The 19711-nt window shown below is 41.7% G+C and overlaps 1 protein-coding gene across 38 annotated transcripts in view; it reads right to left on the bottom strand.

Annotated features, from left to right (window-relative positions):
• Nucleotides 1-19711, bottom strand: part of COL24A1 (collagen type XXIV alpha 1 chain) — a 330869-nt gene that overhangs the window by 103259 nt on the left and 207899 nt on the right. For all 38 annotated transcript variants that reach the window (XR_014844919.1, XR_014844921.1, XM_085024166.1 and 35 more), the window contains 5 exons: nt 11601-11654; nt 7146-7199; nt 6748-6801; nt 5461-5514; nt 5222-5329 (listed from right to left, as the gene is read on the bottom strand). Coding sequence is in view for 36 of the 38 variants with exons in the window: in XM_085024166.1 (XP_084880292.1) it covers nt 5222-5329; nt 5461-5514; nt 6748-6801; nt 7146-7199; nt 11601-11654 (324 nt within the window). In the remaining 2 variants the exon portion in view is untranslated. The remainder of the gene's footprint in view (nt 1-5221; nt 5330-5460; nt 5515-6747; nt 6802-7145; nt 7200-11600; nt 11655-19711) is intronic.

Raw genomic sequence — 19711 nt, 5'->3', positions numbered from 1 at the left:
GAAACTATGAGAATAAACAATGAAAAAACCCCTAGAGATAAATAATACAATGACTGAAGAATTCGATAGAATTTCAACAACAGATTTGATCAAGTAGAAGAATCAGTGAACTCAGATAAACCATTTGGAATTATTCCAAGGGGCAAAAAAAAAAAAAGGATGAATGAGGATGAAGAAAAGACTACGACAGGCATGAGGCAGCATCAAATTTAACAACACTGTGGGGCCACCAGGAGAAGTAGGAGAAAAGAGGAGAGACAGTCTTTAAAGATTTAACGGCTGAAAACATTTCGCACTTGGGGAGAGAGCCTTCCAGAGTTTTGAGGCCCAAAGGACCCCAAATAGATTGAGCCCAAACAGAGTTGTTACCCTATACAGTCAACCCTCAGTATCTGCGGCTTCACATCCAGAGTCACCAATCATTGATCAAAAACATTCACAAAATCCAGAAAGCTCCAAAAAGCAAACCTTGAGTCTTCCATGCACTGCAGTGGTCCACTTGGCGTTTACATTGTATTTACAAGCGTTTATGCAGCAGCTACATTGTATGAGGTATGAAAAGTAACCGAGAGGTCATTTAAAGACTAGGGGAACGTGAGTAGGTTAGTCAGATGCAGATACTATGCCGTTTCACCTGAAGGAATTAAGCATCTGCAGATTGGGTGCCGCGGGAGTCCTGGAACGAATCCCCCATGGATACTGAGGGATGACGTTAAGGATGCTAAAATTACAAAAATTTTGTCAAAAGTCAAAAACAAAGAGAGAATTTTAAAAGTAGCAAGAGAAAAGCAAGTTATCATGAAAGTCCTAATAATACTAAAAGTTGATTTCTCGGCAGAAATTTTGCAGACCAGGAAGAGAATGGAATAATATCTCCAAATGTTGAAAGAAAAAACCCCTGTTAACCGAGAATACTATACCCAGAAAAGCTGTCTTTCAGGAATGAAGGAGTGATAAAGACCTTCCCAAACAAGCAAAAGCTAAAGGCTTGTTATCACTAAACCTGTCTTACAAAAAATGCTAAAGGGCACTCTCTGAAGCTGCCATGAAACAATGCAACAGTCTGAAACATAAACGTGTGACACTCCCCGGGGGTTCCCGTAAATGTACATTCAAATCCGGATTCCTCAACACTGTAATGGTGATACACAGACCACTTTTACAATTCCAGTTTAAAAGTGATTACAAAGTGCGTTAAAATAACCCTAACTACATTAAATTCTCACAGATAAACAACATAAAAGATCACACTGCAACATGGATCCAAAAGGTGAGGAGGAAGAGGTAAAAGCACAAAGTTGTTCTACGACGGCAAAGTTGAGCTGCCATCAGCTTAAAACAGGATGTTATAATTATCGCATATTTTATACGACCCACAAAGGAAAAACATGTTGCAGATTTACAAGATTATGATCAAGAATTCCAGGCAGAGTGCGGCAAAAAGCGATAACATCATCCAGGAACAGCAACAGAGGACCCACTGAAGCAACGGTTTAAAAAACAACCGGTAAACAACAAACAAAATAGCAATTGCAAGTCTTTATTTATCAATAATTACTTAATTGTAAATGGATGAAATTCTCCAACCAAAAGACACAGAAAGCGTGAAAGGATTTTTAAAAAGAGACCCAACTGTATGCTGCTTACGAGAGGTTCACTTAAGTTTTAAGGACAAAGACTGAGAGGAAAGGGATGGGAAAAGATATTTCAACCAAATAGTAACCAAAAGAAAGCAAGAAAAGCTACACTTATATCAGACAAAATAGATTTTAAGCTGAAAACAGTCACAAGAGACAAGGAAGATCATTAAATAATGACAAAAGGGTCAATTAATTACAGATAATAGTTGTAAATACTTATATACCAAACATTGGGGTACTTAATATATAAACCAAATAGTAACAGCAATAAAAGGAGAAATAAATGGAATACTGTAATGTTAGGGACTTTAATATCCTACTCTCTGAAACGGCTACATCATCTGGACAGAGAATTAATACGCAAGCAGAGGCTGAACAATACCACAGGCCGAACAGACCTACGAGACCCATGAAGGACATTCCACCCAGCAGGAGGACACGCGTCCTTCTCACGTCCACGCAGAACATGTTTGTAGACAGATCGTATGTAAGGCCACATACAAGTCCAAACAAATTCAGGACGGCAGAAATTACATCAAGTATCTTTTCCATCTGCAACGGAAAAGATAGGAAACTAGAAATCAACAACAGCAGCGAAAAGCTGTGAAACTCACACATACATGGAAATTAAATAATATTCCCAAACAACCAATGACGAAAGAAGAAATCAAAAGAAAAATTACAAAAAACCTTGAGACAAATGAAGTGAAAATACAACATACCAAGGTTTATGGGATGCAGCAAAAATAGCTCTAAGAGGGAAATTTATAGTGATGAAGTCCACGCTGTTACACAGAGAAAGATCTCAAACAAGCAACCTATCGGGCCACTTCAAGGAAATGGAAAAAGAAGAGTAAGATAAGGCCACAGCTCGCAGAAGGAAGGAAATAATGAAGATTAAAGCGGAAATAAATGAAAGAGGGAATAGCAAATCATAGAAAGGATTAACAAAACTGAGTTAGTCTTATAAATGATAAACAAAATTGACAAATCTTTAGCTAAACTCACTGAGAAAGAGGATTCAAATAAAGTCAGAAATTAAAGACATAAAGGAAACCACTGAAAGAAGAAGGGTCATAAGAGATTGCTGTATGTAATTATTTGGCAGCAAATTAGAAACCTAGATGAAAAGGGAAAATTCCAAGAAACACACTATCTGCCAAGACTGAATCGTGAGGAAATAGAGAGTCTGACTAGATCAATACTGAGTAAGGAGACTGAAAAATATCTCAACAAGAAAAGCCCAGGACCAGAGGGTTTCACTGATGAATCGTCTTGAACGTTTAAAGAATTACTACTAAATTTTCTCAAATTCTTCCCAATTCTGAGGAAGGAATACACCTGAAGTCATTTTACAAGACCAGCATTGCTCTCTTACCAAGCCAGATAAGGGCACTACAAGAAAAGAGAACTGCAGGGCAATATCCCTGACAAATACAGATGCAAAAATTCTCAACAAAACACTAGCAAACTAAATTCAGCAGCATATTAAAAGGAACATACACTCTGATTTGGTGGGATTTATTCCAGGCTGCAAGGGTGACTCAAAATCTGCAAACCAGTCAATGGGATGCAACACAGGCACAGTATTAAAAAAAAAACACACACACACTGATCATCTTGAAGATGCAGGAAGGAATATATCTCAGAGAATAAAAGCCGTCTGTGAAAAATCCACAGCTAACATCACTCAACAGTGAAAGGCCGAGTTTTTCCTCTGAGATCAGGAACACAGCAAAGACGCCGGCTCTCAGCCCTCCTACTCAGCAGAGAACTGGAAGTCCTAGCTCGAGAAACTGGGCAAGAGCAAGAGATCAAAGGCACCCCCGTCGGCAAGGGAGGAAAAGGGCTCTGCAGACGGCACGACCTTACCACGCAGGAGACGCAAACTGGACCACGGTTAGAACTAATAAGCGACTTCAGTAAAGCTGCGGGACACAAACGAACCTCAAAACTCGGTCATATCTCTATGTACTAACAACAAATTATCTGAAAAGGAAATAAAGAAAATCATGCCATTTGCAATTTTAATGCATTAAAAACAATAAAATACTGAGAATAAATACAATCAAGGAAGTGAAATATTTGTACCCTGAAAACTACAACACCCTGATGAAAGAAACTGAAGAAAATACGAATAAATGGAAAAACAGCCTACGTTCACAGACAGGAGAAATTAACACTGTTAAAGCGTCCACACTATCCAGAGCCATCGACAGATCCCACACAATCCCTACCAAGATTCCAAGGGCATTTCTCACAGAAATAGAAAAAAGCAATCCTAAAATTTGCATGGAACCTGAATAGCTAAAACAATCTTGAAAAAGGAGAGTCAGAGGCGTTACACTTCCTAATTTCAAACTGTATTAATACAAAACTATATTAACCGAAATATTATGGTGCTGGCATTAAAAGAGACATATAGACCAAGAGAACTGAATTAAGAGCCCAGAAATAAACCCAGGCCTACAGGGTCAACTAATATTTGAAAAAATGTGATCGTGTGTGTGTGTGTGTGTGTGTGTGTGTGTGTGTATCTGTGATTATACATATATATGGTCACATTTTATATACACACATATATAAAAATTCAGATCACACTATATCTATGCAGTTGTTAAATATACAATGGACTCTCATTCAGTCATAAAAAGAAGACACATCTGCCATTTGAAAAAACACGGATGGGAGTTCCCGTCATGGCGCAGCGGAAACGAATCTGACTAGCATCCGTGAGGACGTAGGTTTGCTCCCTGGCCTCCCCCAGTGGGTTAAGGATCCAGTGTTGCCGTGAGCTGTGGTGTAGTCGCAGAAGTGTCTCGGATTCCGCATTGCTGTGGCTGTGGTGTAGGCAGTGGCTACGGCTTTGATTCAGCCTTTAGCCTGGGAACGTCCATATGCTGCGGGTGTGGCCCTAAGAAAGGCAAAAAAACAAAAAACAAAACAAAAAAAACCGTTGTAACATGGATGGACCTGGAAAGCACTATGCTGTGAAGTAAGTCAGAGACTGTGTATCATCTAAAAACCTCAGCAGAATTCACAGAAATAGAGGAGACTGGCATTGCGAGGGTGGAGATGGGAGGTGGCCAAGGCAGCCAAGGGCACAGCCTCCCAGTTACCAGGTGCAGGAGTCCTGGACGAAGAAGGCCTAAGGCACAGCACGGCGACCAGCGGACTGAGCGCTGGCTGCTAAGAGGGTAACCCTTAGCACTCCTCACCACACACGCACAAGGTAACTAGGCGAGGGGGTGGATGTGTTAACGACACTCAGTCTGTGATCACTTAGCAACGCGTGTGTACCATACCAACGTGGCACGCACCTTACACTTAATAATACGTCACAGCTCGATAAAGTGAGAGAAGCAAAGAAGGAGCTCAGTGGCTGTGTGACACATGAGAAAACGTTTCCCCTGGATTTTAGGAATGCTGACAGTCAGTCCCTGGTCTGTCTCTCACTCGAGCCACAGAGCCACACCTTCAAATTCCCAGTGGACACATGAGGGGGTCAAGAATGTATATGTGTGTGTGTGTGTGTGTGTGTGGAGAACCGAGGTACTGAGTACTGAATCCGCAGCACTCACCGCGGGGCCCGGTGGCCCTGGTCGGCCCGAGGGCCCCACACTCCCTGGCAGCCCCGTCTCGCCGGTTTCTCCATCCTCTCCAGGCAGTCCCCTTCCTCCTGGGCTCCCCTGAAACCCAGGACACAATTTTAAGAATGGGAAAGCAGTGAAATGATGAGACCACAAAATAAGCAGATTTTTGTTGTCACATAAAGAGCTATATGTGATATTTTAATCACAACATTAAAAGTGTAACTTACCTTCAATCCATCTTTTCCTTGGAGGCCTTCTTCCCCAGGAGCTCCTGGTTCACCCTATTCAGTAGCAGAAACACTAAGCTTTATTATTTTGCTAAATCATTTATCTGTAGTGTTTCCCCTGGCGTCTACACACCTGGCAGGTCTATGCACAAAGACTCCTGCTTCTACTTTATTTCTAAGGTGTATTTGACAGCATAACAAACACGATTTACTGCCTGGAAGAACTCTGAAGATGATTTAAAGAGTCACAGCCTGTAAATTCAAATATAAGACGGTCCTAGAATGCTCATAACTTCTAGATAATTAAAGGAAATATATGTTTATTTGGTAGCTTGGGAAATTTCTACAGCTATACCTAATGTTCCTCAGTTCAAAGACTTTAAACACCGAATCTCCTAAGATTACGGTATCTTGCCATTCTCAGTGTACATGGATGGACACAGCTGAACGCAGTCACGCATTCTCCCTCACAGGGAGAGGCCGCTCTCCAGCCCGGGGTGTCTTCCAGATGCAGAGCTGGCAGAAGTGAGAGAGCCACGTGCTATGAAGCTATTAACGAAGTCCTGGCTCTCCTGCCCTGGACCCATTTACAGGTACGTTATCAGGGCATCTTCACAGCTGCCCCACTGCCCCACCACTGACACTTCCATTGCCCTGACCTCAGACTGCCTTCTCCTCTGAAAAAAAAGGGAAAACGAACAAGAAAGAAATCAGATGCAAAATATATCTCCCAATTTTGCATTTTAGTAAACAAATGTCTTAAAATTATCTTGGGGAAGAAACTTACCGCAGCTTAAATCAACCACTGCCTACACGAGAATAAATTTTGTAAGCTATCTCATTACAACTGTCTACAGTTATTTCCTTGAATCTTGTTAACTTTGCATGACTCTAGTTTTCAGCTATTTTCCTAAACACAGAACAGGCTTCAATCTTTTATCTGCCTTGTTAGGTCAGGAACGAGCAGGAGACATGATCGCTAGTATTTGCGAATTTCTTCGTCACACTAACATTAGTGGCAGTCGCAGTAACGCTACACACTTGGCAAGGATTCTGCAGAGTACACTTGATTATGAGAAAAGGATGTACAGGTTAGGGCTCTCAATGCTACTAAATTACAGGGTGAACAGGGTTTAGCATGCAGCTTTCGAGAAATCATGAAATAAAAATAAATGTTTTCCATAATGCACCAGAAAAGTTTATTATGCAATCTTTGAAGTGTGGGCTGGGTTTGGAGTCTCTAAACCAGGTGGCCAGAGCATTAACACGTCTCCAGCAGGCACGTACCCGTAACCCTGGCTCCCCGGAAACTCCAACACCGCCTGCAGGTCCAGCATCTCCCTGAAGAAACAAAGGGAAAGATCAAACTCTTTTCTGCCAAAGCTACGTCTTTAATAGTTAGGAGGGTTTATCATGAAGACAGGGATTCCAAAACACTATTTTTTTTTTCCACTTTTCTTCAGATTTTTATTTATAACATTTTGCTTTTCCATTTTTATTCGCTCCATATATGTGTGTGTATATACATACATATCTCCGTATTGATACAAACAGTATTTTTTCTGACTCATCTAAGAGTTTTTATCCGCTGTCCTTCACCTGCTCCCAAGACGCTGGGTATTTGCTAAAATTTGGCAAACACGGGGCAGTCAATGAGTTGAGCAAGTTCCTGTTTAGGACGTTACCTTTGCACCCAGATCGCCCTGCAGACCGGCTTCTCCCTCCACACCTGAAGGTCCCTACAAGAGATGATTGGACACGGTGTTTGCACGAATTCCTTCACCCGCATCAAGGCAACCGCGACCTCGCGAGAAGATGGAAGTAATTTTCAACCCGAGGATGAGAAATCTATGTCCAGGAAAAGATTTTTGCTGCCCCTTTTTAAACTTCAGGGCATACGACCAGGTAATTTCTAGGGCCTTGGAATAGTTCTAATGCCAAAGCAACGTCACCAGAAATCAGGGCTTTTTAGATCAGTTCCTTCTAATCCTTCAGCTCGCCCTTTAATCCGGGTCAAAGACAAACTACTTCCTGTTCGCTCTTCTCATTTACACCCTCCTGCTCCTACTCTTCTCTGGGGTTTTTTCTTTTCTTTCTTTTTTTGTCCTTCTGTCTTTTTCTAGGGCCGCACCTGCGGCATGTGGAGGTTCCCAGGCTAGCGGTCTAATTGGAGCTGTAGCTGCCGGCCTACACCAGAGGCGCAGCAACGCGGGATCCGAGACGCTTCTGCGACCTACACCACAGCTCACGGCAACGCCGGATCCTTAACTCACTGAGTGAGGCCAGGGATGGAACCCGAATCATGGTTCCTGGTCAGATTCGTTTCCACTGCGCCACAACGGGAACGCCCATTCTCTGTGGTTTTACTTTTGCTTCTTCCTATCCATTTTTGATGATCCTTCTGGAATATGCTTCCTGAACAAATTCTATTTATTAGTTTTATAAAATCTATCACATAAAGAAGATGCAAATTTTAAGAGATTTCCCCCTTTCATGGGTTAGTCCTGATGGTAAGTTCTTGGTTCTCTTCATCTTGAAAACACATCACTTCTTGCAACCTCTGGCTATTTATAAGGCTGGAGCTCCTATAATTGCTGTTGCATGTTGGTTTTTCTTTCCCCCCCTAGATATTTGAGCATACTACGCATGCTTCTCCCTTCCTCTCTCTCTCTCTCCTCTCACTGTGAGTGTGCGTGTATGTGTGTAGTGTATCTACACTCACATACACAGTTATAAACCCGTGCCTCTGCACTGCATAATCCCCATGTTTTTGGAGTACAGGGATAGTTTAAAGAATTAACCTACAATCCCACTTGATCTAAAGTTTCCTGTTTGCATGCTATGTCTTTCAGGGATTCCTCAGTAGTTCTGCTCCATGGGTGATAATTTTCCTTTATTAAGGAAGATTATGGCGTTATAGTATTTTAAATGAGAAGTTCAGGTTTCCATTTTGACGTAACTTTCACAATATATATTCACTTGGCTTTTTTTTCAAAATGAAAGCTATTCATGCACAGCAGCGCAGAGAGACTTATACTGAAAAGCCCCAGCCCTGCTCCTCAGAGGTAACTGCTTTATGAAATACGTTTTGATTTTCGTTCTCCTAATGGTTATTTCCGTAACCAAGAAATCTACCTTTCCTGCTTGATGTACTGTCATGCTAAAGTCTGTGTTTCCTATACTCCGTCCATTTTTACCATTATGTCACCAACTATTTAATGGTTACATTACTTACAAATTTCTGCAGTTACCTTCGCGCCTCTGCTGTCACAGAGGCGGTGTGGTCCAGCACGACGACGAAGCACTAGGAGGCGAGACTGCCTGGGTTTCCACTCTGCCCCGCAAAGTACAGACTTGAACATCCTAAGGCTAAAACTCTCTCTCGGGACTGCTTTGCATCAAAACTCCCTTTCGCCCTGAGACCTCGTCTGGCCCCCGTCTCCCCTGACCTGTGAGCTCCCCTGTGCTTCCCTGATTCTTAGGACACATCCAAGAGCTCATCCTCTGATCCCCGAGGCGCGTCTCCCCTCCGGCCGTCCGGATCGGCGCTTTCAACTGCCTTCTCCGTGTCGACGCCCAGTTGACCATCACTGGGAAACGGCACACCCGTGCAGAGGGCGTTGCTGCCCGCCGAGAGGCCCAGTGACTAAGAGGAGGGCTGCAGAGGGTCACGCCGCCTGGACTTCTCGGGGCCCTGCCACCGCCGCCCTCCGTGCTCCGGAACAAGCTCCTCAGCCAGGCCCGGCCTCGGCTGCCTCACCAGCAGAGTGCGGATGAGAAGGGCATGCACCTCCCAGGGCACGGTGGAGCCCAACGACACGGCGAGACGCACAGAAAGGCCTCTGCGATCGTCGCCTCTCACTAACAGCATCGCCAGGAATGTGACGCGAACCCGGCTCCCACTTCAGCCCGACTTTCGGGAGGCGCGCCCTCTGCTTTGGCGACGTCCTTGGCCGCGCCCTCCCCGCTGCCTTCAGCTCCTGGTCTAAACCAGCAGAACCTCCTCAACGGATCAGCTCAACTCCTCCTCCACATCACAACAGAAGTCTTACCTCCTACTCTGTTCAGAAAATTTTCAGCTTACGAGGTGGGGCTTCTCTCAGCTGCCTCTCGGCCCAGAGCACGTGGCGCAGTAAAGGTCAGCAGCACTGGCTTTTGAATCCGGTGTGGATCCAAAGCCAAGGTCTGCCACCTGTTAGCCATTCACCTTATGGCCTTAATCTCAGTAACATCCTTCCTCTCTGGGCTCAGGAAGGGTGTTGGCATCCATGCTGCTGTAGCTGGAAATCCGGAAACACCTGCTGGCCTCTCCTTCCCCCTTGCTTCCCACATCCCCCCAGTACACAGGCTCGGAGAGTTTATGCCACAAGCACTTCTCGAGTCCACCCTGCTTACTGCCCCGACCTCTCGGCTCGGACTCCACCGTTCTCTGCCTGGCGAAGGCATACATGCCTGCACTCTGCCTTCTCAGCTACGTCCCCATGAGGCTGCCAAAGTGACCTTCCAAATATACAAATCTGACTTAACCACTGCCCTGTGTCTGCCTCGCAATGACTGCCTATAGGCCATTAGAGAAAAAGTTAAAGCTTCGTAACAGTCTACAGGAGTTTTCCTTTGATCTAACCATTCCTCTTGAATTTCATCTATTATCACTCTGGTTTTGACTCCAAGCATCAAAGAACCTACCTGCCTCGTGTCTGTATGTTGCTACTCATACGGTCCCTCGTCCTGGGATTGTCTTATCCGCTTCCCTCTTTTCACATGGCTACCCCTACTCGTCCCTGAAAACTCGCGACCCTCCCCCAGCTTCACACAGACAGGTCTCTTCCTCCTTACCCAGGTAAGGCTGGTGCCCACTGCTTTCTCCTTATAACGCCCTGTGGATACCATCCCTGGGTCTAACTGATGGCAATAAAACGATCCTTTGTAGGATTACTTTCTGGCGTAGATAGAAACTGCTAGAGGAGGAAGGGGTTCTACGTCAGCCATCCTTGTGTTCCCAGGGGACAGGGTGCACAGCAAGAAAACACGGAACTTCAAGCAGGTCAACAGACCTGGAGCACACGGAGGGAGGAGACTTTTTACCGCAGGGTGACTGAGCAGGTCTGCGGAGGTTGGAACGTGAAACACTAATGTAAAAGCTGGCATTTCATGAAAGGCTATGAGAGTCACTCGAAACCTTCAAGGACAGCGATGACATGGCGACAAAAGCTAACGAGGAACGGCAGCTGGAGGAGACACGGAGCAAGAGCCGATGGCCGGAGCACCGGCAGCAGCGCGTGAAGAAAAAAGGCAGACTTGAGACACTGGTGGGAGTTTTTTCAAAGGGCAAAGACGGCTGACTGGACAGGACGAAGGAGGAAGAGGAGTCGAGAGGGACGCTCGGGTTGGGGGTACTGGCCATCATGGGTATCTTTCAGTGAGATCAGAACAAAAAGAGGAAGAATGGGGGAAAGGGATGGATTTGGTTCAGATATTGTGAATCTGAGATGCTTGTAGGATATCTAGGAACGTACATAAAAGACGACAGGAACTCAGCAACTGGAACTGGAGAGAGGCCTGAGCCAGAGCTACCAGAGTCCTGCTGGTAACTGAAGTCGCTGTGAGAATATGACTGGGGGCTAAGGCAGAGCACGGATGGGGTCACACTGGGACAGAGAAGGCCAATTAGAAGGGACAGAGCAGAATCACGAGAGGGGAGTTTCACAGAAGCCAAAGGACAGGAGACTGTGACTTTCCGAGGCTCAAGTTAACAGACAAAAGCAATGAAGTAATTGGGTTTTAGAATTACAACAAATACGGTTTATTATTCGAACATACACCCTCAATAAGAGTCATTTTCTGATGCTCTTCTACAACGAAGGGAATGGCTGTCAAAGTTAAATCAGTGAAGGGCAAGTTTTATTCACTTTTTGTTCTGTCATTTAAACAAACTGTTAAGAGAACTTTGTATTAAATTAGGTTCGTACAACATTCAAACCTGCTTTTAATGGAGACTTAGGTTTTATTTTCTGAATACGAAACACTATAAAGTTACTCTTCAAAATATAGATCTAGTATATCAACTTTACCTTAGAGGAGTCCTAGAAAAAGCAGTGAGTGTTGATGAACTAACAAGAAAGAGCCACAAGAAAGACTACCTCAGCACCCGCCTCTCCAGGTGGTCCCGCATCACCTTGCAGTCCTCGAGGGCCCTGTGTTAAAACACAATTTAAGGTCTAAGAATTAAAATTTACTCCATGTTTCAACTGACATATGCATATAAGTATCTCATATGTAATATATAATACATTTATCAATGTATTACTTTACTCTTTATATAAACAAAACTAAATCTTCAGTTGACTCATCTTTTTTGTTAATACTAGTAAGTTTTGTTTGGATTCAAAAGAAAAAGAAGGAAAAGGAAGGGCAGTGCCTTCATTCGTTCAATCCCTAACTCATTCATTTATTCAATAAACATCGAGCACCTAACAATTACGAAATATTGTGCTCAGGGCTTTCAAAGTTATCTTATTAAATAAGTACAATTACATAGTTGCTTAACATTCCTGAAAAATACATAACAAACAAAATAGCATTTTTGAAGAAGCAAATATATGGTCTCTAATGAAATAAAAATATGCTAGAGTTTGCCTGATGTCATCCTTTATCAAGTAGTGAATCCAGCTGAACAACTGCTCTGTTTTACACAAACAGATATGACAGGGGCCACTCGGGACGGTCACGAAGCTGCAGCAAGATGCACAGGGGACCTTTACGGAGGCCTTTTCCCGGTCACACTGGAAAGTAGGATTATAAGTAAACGAACACTGGATAATGAGCTTACCGCCTCAGCATCACTTGCTAAACCTAAAGGATCTTTGTGTGTGAAGTTTTTAACTGCCTAGAATTATTTTAGATGGATTAGCTTTTATGCAGCCACTACAATTTAGTGCCGTTTGCCCAGCCCTCCAAACAGGCTGTTCGTGCTTTCTGGTCTTTCTCAAAAGACAGTACAAACAGGTGTTGTTTTTAGATTCAGAAAATAACAAGATACTTATAATTCTATGAGATTATACTCCATCACAGTTTTGTGAGCCCCTCACTTTTAAAAACGTATTAATGGGGAGAAAAACTGTGAGTTGTTACAGACGTTCATTTTTAAACAGTTGGAAAGTATGGAAAGTACCAAAAAACCCCACCCGCCCCAGATTAAGTACCTCCTACCATACGGCGATACCACTGTAAACGTGCCTGCAGGTTCCTCTTAGCTCTGTGGGAGCACACTCATAAATAACTTTACATCCGCTTTATGTTGAAGAGTCTCTTCTAAATGTAAGTATTTCGCTATGGGACTGTGAGTATTTCACAGCCCAACTGCTCAAGAGCTGCATAAGCTCGTGTTCCATCCAACACTCACAGTATCAGCACTCGACCGTTTCCTTAATGCTCGACGGTTACGTCGTTTTTTATTCTTTACAGTAAAATCACTTTACAGGATTTATTGTACGTATGTTAGACCTGCAAGTGAATATTAAGGTCTGTGCGTGAAATGAAATTGCCAAACAGCTGAGATAAATGTCTGAATGACAGAATTATAAGGGGGGTGCAGGTGTCACATACGTTGTTCATACCCAACAGCACAGCCATTAAAGGGATTAAGGGGTCACCAGCGTATTTCAGTTACGGCTTTTGAACACGATGCGTAATATTCGAAAATGCAGAGATTACCCTCAGATTTACCCTGTTATAAATACACTGAAAGAAACGTCTTTGTGCAGAAGTCTCGTGTGTTTTCTGCGACCCAGCCCTGGAACACAGTCTGAAACGCATTATTTGGTCATAAAGTCAGGTCAATTTCCAAAAAGGCTGTAATAGTTAAACATTCCACAAGCAATGTATAAAATCAGAACCTATTTCATTGAATTCATGCCAGCACAGGCTATTTTTTAAATTCTTCATTAATTTGATGGATGATCTGATGTCTTAAAATGTGTCACGTTTGACTACTCAAACGTGAGGCTCTCGTTCATCTGCTGTCTGTAATATTCTACATGTTGCTTGATCAAGTGCTTTGCCCGTGGATTTTGGGAGTCATTTTTTAAAAACAGTCGAGTTCTTCACGTATTACAGACATGAACTTTTTCTGTCCTATTTTACTGTTAAGATCCATCCAGTCTGTGGCTTGTAATTTTATTTTTAAAATATAATATTAAAGATAACTTTTGCTCCATTAATATGATTACTGTAGAATATCTGGAAATACATAAAAGTAACAATGGCCCCAAAAAACCATGTAACCCATTTAATATTCAGTGTACCTCTTTACATTTTTCAGCATTAAAAAAAATGGGACAGAGAAGTTTAAAATTTGTATGAAGTTATGTCTGTCAGGCTTTTATGACTTTTCCCATCATGCTTAAGTTTAAAACATTTACTCCCATTCGTCATGGTTCCGTCTACTCTTTTATTACTCTGGTTTTAAAATGTTTATCTGAACAGATATGCTATGAATACTGAGGTATGTAACGAATATTCGTTGTTTTCAGGTACAGCGCGAGGAAAACAAACCCTTTTAACCAAACGGCAGCACTTCCCACCTCTCCCTTCGTGCTGTCGTGAATGCACCTGACTAGAGGTTCCTCGAAGATACCGGGCTGCTTGTCAGTTCCGTGCCTTCCTGGTTCCTGGTGCTGCCCCGATCGGAGGAGTGTTAGCCTGCCCTCTTCACCTGGCTACTCTGACTCAGCCGAGGTGCAGACTCAGTGTCGCTTCCTCGATGAAGTCTTCTGGGAAACCCAGGTTGGGCTGAGTCTATCTCCTTTGTGCTTACTGAGGACCGTGAACTAGTCTCCATTCCAGCTTTATCCTAATATGTTGAAGTGATTTGTTACCGTATTGCCCGTACCTCTCCCAACTGTATGTGCTTCATGGCTTAATAACAAGCCCTTCAGCATCCGGCGAGTCCTTAATATGTGGTGAGCACTTGACAGATAGCTGTTGGACGGATGTGAAAGGGTCAGCCAATTGTTCCCGCATCATTTAAAATTCGTGTCTTCCCTGCTGATGCGTAATACTGTCCCCAGCAATATTAAATTATTTTATATACTTGGTTATGGAAAAGCTATCTTTTTTGTTCAACATATCCGTATGTCTAGACTTGGGTCAATGGCACAGGATATAATTATTCTATATTATTTCTCTGAAAATCAAGCAGCACTAGTCCTTCTCTTCTTAAAATGGTAAGGTATTTCGCCTGCTCATTTTTATAAGTCATCCTTGCAAAAATTAAATCCCATACCCAATTTATAAGGGGAATTTTGAATGGGATTAGATTAAATCTAATACATTAATCTAAAAAACCAGTCTTCTGTTTAGATAATAATTTGCCTTTCTACTTGTCAGTTTCTATGTCTGACATAGACATTTTTGAAATTTTCTTCACGTGTCTCATCTAATTTTCATTAATGTTATTCTGAATTATTTATTTGGTTTTATTTCTATTTTGAGTAAGATCTTTCTCCTGTTATATTTTTTGTTATTACTTACATAGAGGGAAACGGACTTTTTTAAAAAAACTTTATTATATAGCTTGCCGTTAAATTTCATTCAGCAGTTGAAAAAACAGAATTAAGTCTTTGGTTTTATTTTTTTTTCTCTAAATAACAATGCTTTTATTTCCTTATGTGATCATTTGTGTCATATCCCACTATACTAGCTAACACTCCTAAAATAATGTTAGAGAATCCAGGGCCAGTTGGTGATCTGATCTTGTGGTTCCCACGCTAGTATCAGTGTTTCAGCGTTTCCCAGTAGGCTGAATGCGGACACACGCAGACACAGCTCCGTATTACAGAAGTATGCTGGCCTTACTGTAATAATTTAGTTATATTTCAGTTAACAGACTTTATTTCTTACAGAAGTTTTAGATTGACAGAAAAACTGAACAAGTACAGAGACTTTCCCCACACTCCCCGTTTGCCCCGTATTAACATCCTGCACAGGTGTGGTACAGTTTCACAGCTGATGAACCGGTACCCACCCTTGACTGCTAACTAATGCCCATCGTTTACCCAGGGCTCCCTCTGTGCTACACAGTCCTGGGTTCTGAGAAATACATAAGATCCTGTATTTACTTTTACCTATCACACAAAATACTTTCACTGCCCTAAAACGCTCCGGTCCTTCACTGATTCATCCCTTGTCCCCGTTCCCCAGCCCCTGGCAACCGCTGCTCTTCTTCGCTCTCTCTGTAGTTCCGTCTTTTCCCAAATGTCATGGAGTTGGAGTCAGTGGTATGTAGACATTTCAGATCGGCTTCTTCTCACTTAGTAGGAGGTGTTTAAAGGCTCCTCTGTGTCTTTTTGTGGCCTAATAGCGCCTTCATCTCTATTGCTGAATAATATTCCACCGTATGGATGAGCCAGTTTGTGGATCCACTTACCTTTTGAAAGACATTATTGCTTGCTTCTGATTTTTAGCAGCTACGAATAAAGCGGCTATCAGCATTCACACGTAGGTTCTGCACGGACATACTGTTCACACTCACTTCAGCAGACAGCAAGGGGCATGATGCTGCATCATGTGCCAAGAGTATGTTTAGCTTTGGGAGAACCTGCCCACGTGGGGTCTAAAATTGCTTTCCACCAGCAATGAATGAGAACTTCCATCCCTCCACACCTTTATTACCCTTTGGTACTGTTGGTGTTTCGGATTTTAGCCACTCTTACGGGTGTGCCATGGACTGTCATTTGTTTTACTTTGCAATTCTCTAATGACATATGATGTTGAGCACATCTTAATATGTTTCCTTGCTCTCTGTATGTCTTCAACAGCGTGGTGTTTGTGCAAATCTTTCAGCCATTTTTAAACTGGACTGTTTGTTTTCTTATTGTTAATTTTAAGAGTTCTTTCTATATTTTGTACACAAGTCCTTCAGCAGACATGCATTTTGCTAATATTTTCTCCCCACGTTTTTGATAATATTTTCTCACATTCTCTGAACATGTCACAGAGTTGAAGTTTTTTTTAAAAAATTTTAATGAAGTCCAACCTACCAAAATTTTCATTCACGGATCATGCTTTTGTTGCTGTATCTAAAAACTCACTGCCAAATCCAGTCATTAAAATTTCTCCTCTGTTATCTTCTAGGAATTTCAGTTACGCATTTACGTTTAGATAGAAGATTTACTTTGCGTTAATTTTTGTTAAAAATGTAAAAGTTTTGTCTAAATCCATTTTTTTTTTTTTTTTTGGCCAGCTGTTCTAGCATTTGTTAAAGAGACGATCCACTGAACTGCCTTTGCGCCTTTGTCAAAGATCAGTTGACTATACTGTGGAGTTCTACTTCGGAGCTTCCCTGTGTGTCTATTCTTAGGTCAATACTACGTCTTGATTGCTGCTGCTTCATCAGACATCTTCAGTCTGGTAGGGCAGTCCTCTGACTTCATTCTTCAATATCTGCCTGGCTAGTCTTGTTTTCTTGCTTTTCCACATGAACTTGGTATCTGTTGTCAACATACAAAGTAACTCGCTAGGATTTTGACTGGAATTGCATTAAATCTGTAAATCAAGTTGTGAGGAACTGACATCCTAAAAATATTATCTTCCTGTCCATAAACATGGAATGTCTCTCCATTTATTTAGGTCGTCTTTGATTAGAGTTTTGCCATTTTCCTCATATAGATCTTATATATATATCTTAGATTTATGCCTCTTTCTTTTTTAATGTTTAATGCTAATGTGTTTCTTTTGTTTTGTCACACCCACAGCATGCAGAAATTCCCAGGCCAGGAACTGAATCCATGCCACAACAGTGACAGCACCAGATCCTTAACACACCAGGCCACCAGGGAGCTCCAATGGTACTGTGTTTTAAATTTCAGATTCCAATTGCTTATTGTTGGTATATAGGAAAGCAACCGGTTATTGCTGTTGTTTTGTTGTTGCTGCTGTTGTTGTGAGTTCTTTGAGGTTTTCTTCAAGTTCTTTGAGGTTTCTTTGTCGTCTGCAAACAAAGACAATTTTATAGCTTTTTTCCCAGTCGTTTCTTTTTCTTGTCCTATGGCATTAGTTAGGACTTTCAGCCAACGCTGAAGGAGTTTTAAAGAGAAGGGACATCTTTGTTTCTCTCTTCTTAGGGGGAAGCCACTTAGCTTTTCACCATTAAGTATTATGTTAGTGCTAAGGTTTTAAAAATACATTCTTCATGAAGCTGAGGAAGTTCTCTTTTATTCCTAGTTTGATGAGAGTTTGCTTATTGATCATGGATGGATATTGGATTTGGTCAAACTATTTTTCTGCATCTACTTTACATAGTTTCTTTTTCAGTCTGTTGAGGTAATGGATTACATTCATTGATTTTTGAAAGTTGGACCAGCCTCACATACCTGGGGTAAATATTAGTTGGTTATGACATTCAATTATTTGTACATATTAGTGGATTCAATTTGTTAGTATTTTTTGAAGATACTGGAATACATGTTCATGAGAGATACTGGCCTGCAGTTTTCTTGTAATAGCTTTGTCTGGTTTTGGTGTTGGGTAACACTGGCCTCACAGAATGAGTTAGGAAGTGTTTCTTCTATTTTCTGGAATAGACTAGAAAATGGGTATCACTTTGTTCCTTAACTCTTTCATAGAATTCACCACTAAGACCATCTGGGCCCAGTGCTTTCTGTTTCAGAGGGTTATTAATTATTAACTCAATCTCTTTCATCAATATAGGTCTAGTAGGATTATAAATTTTTCCTTGTGTGAGTTGTAGTAGATCATGTCTTTCAAGAAACCAGTCCACTTCATTTAGGTTATCACATTTGTGAGCACAGAGTTATTCACAGTATTCTTTTATTACTTTTTAATGTCCATGGGATTAGTAGCGAAAGCTCCCTCTTTCATTCATAATACCAGTTAATTTGTGTCTTCTCTTTTTTTTCTTGGTGAGCCTGGTTAGGGTTTGACCAATTTTATTCATCTTCTCAAAGAGTAAGTTTTTTGTTTCATTGATTTTTCTCTATTGTTTTTGCATTTTTAATTTAAATGACTTATGCTAATTTTTATCATTTATTTCTTTCTTCTCATTTTGTTTTTGGTTTTCTCTTCTTTTTCTGGTTTCCTAAGGTGGGAGCTTAGACTATTGATTTTAGAGCTTTCTTCTTTTCTGGTATATATGCATTCAATACTATAAATTTCCTTCTAAGCACTGCTTTCACTGGATCCCACAAAGTTTGATAAGCTGTATTTCCATTTTCGTTTAGTTCAAAATATTCTTAAAATTTCTCTTGAGACTCCCTCTTTGATCCAGTGTTATTCAGAACTATGTTGCTTAATCTCTAAATATTTTGAGATTTTCCAGTTATGTTTCTCTTACAGATTTCTAGTTTAATTTCTTTATGGACTGAGAGCATATTTTGTACGATAGCTCTTGCTTGAAGTTTGTTAAAGCGTGTTTTATGACCCAGAACGTAGTTTTTCTTGGGAATATTCCAGGCGAGCTTGAGAAGAATGAATATTCTGTTGTCACTGGATTAAGGAGTCTATAAATGTCAATTAGATCCAGCTTCCTGACGGTGATGTTCAGTTCATGTATAATCTTACTGATTATGTGCTTTCTAGATCTCTCGTTACTGACGGATGAGTGCTGAAGTCTCCAGCTGAAATAGCAAACTCGTCTCCTCGTCCTTGGAGTTCTGTCAGTTTTTGTCCCACTTACTTTGATGCTCTGTTGTTCGGTGCATATATTAAGCATTATTATGTCTTCTTGGAGAATTGATACTTTTTTTTTTTTTGAAAGTTTAGAATTAAGTTTTACTTAACGTGAAATTAGGAGTTAAGCCTGGGAGACAGTTACTCAGCCTGAGAAACAGCTCAGAGGTGGTGAGGGAGGAACTAGAATATATAGGAGTTTTTGCAAAAAAAGGGGGGGGGCAGCAAGCAGGAACAAGAGTCCTGGGCTCACATAAATCATTCCTTTGATGTGCCTATCCACTATCTGGGCCAGTGTCCTGAGTCTTCATGGCTTGCAGGGCTCAGTGGCTCTCACCCCGTGAGGTGAGCGCGTTTTCAGATGACCATGACAGTCTTCATCCTTAACTACGGAAGGGCTGAAATTCCTCCCCAGGAGGAAAAGGGGGATATCCGGATGTGATAAAGGTGAGGGAGTGCATGCAGCACACAGGCATTTTACAGAAGTTGCTGCTGGTCTCCTGAAAGTTTCTTCAGTCACAAGGAGCAGCAGCATCACGAAGGATTTTAGTGCTTTTCTAGACAC

The sequence above is a fragment of the Sus scrofa genome, chromosome 4 (genome assembly GCF_054392235.1).
Source record: "Sus scrofa isolate SSC_HxYL_T2T_F1_AM1 chromosome 4, Sscrofa_HxYL_maternal_Yorkshire_Landrace_v2.0, whole genome shotgun sequence".
Lineage (NCBI taxonomy): Eukaryota > Metazoa > Chordata > Mammalia > Artiodactyla > Suidae > Sus > Sus scrofa.
Note: the sequence above shows the minus strand (reverse complement) of the source record. Positions and strands in the feature narration are given on the sequence as shown.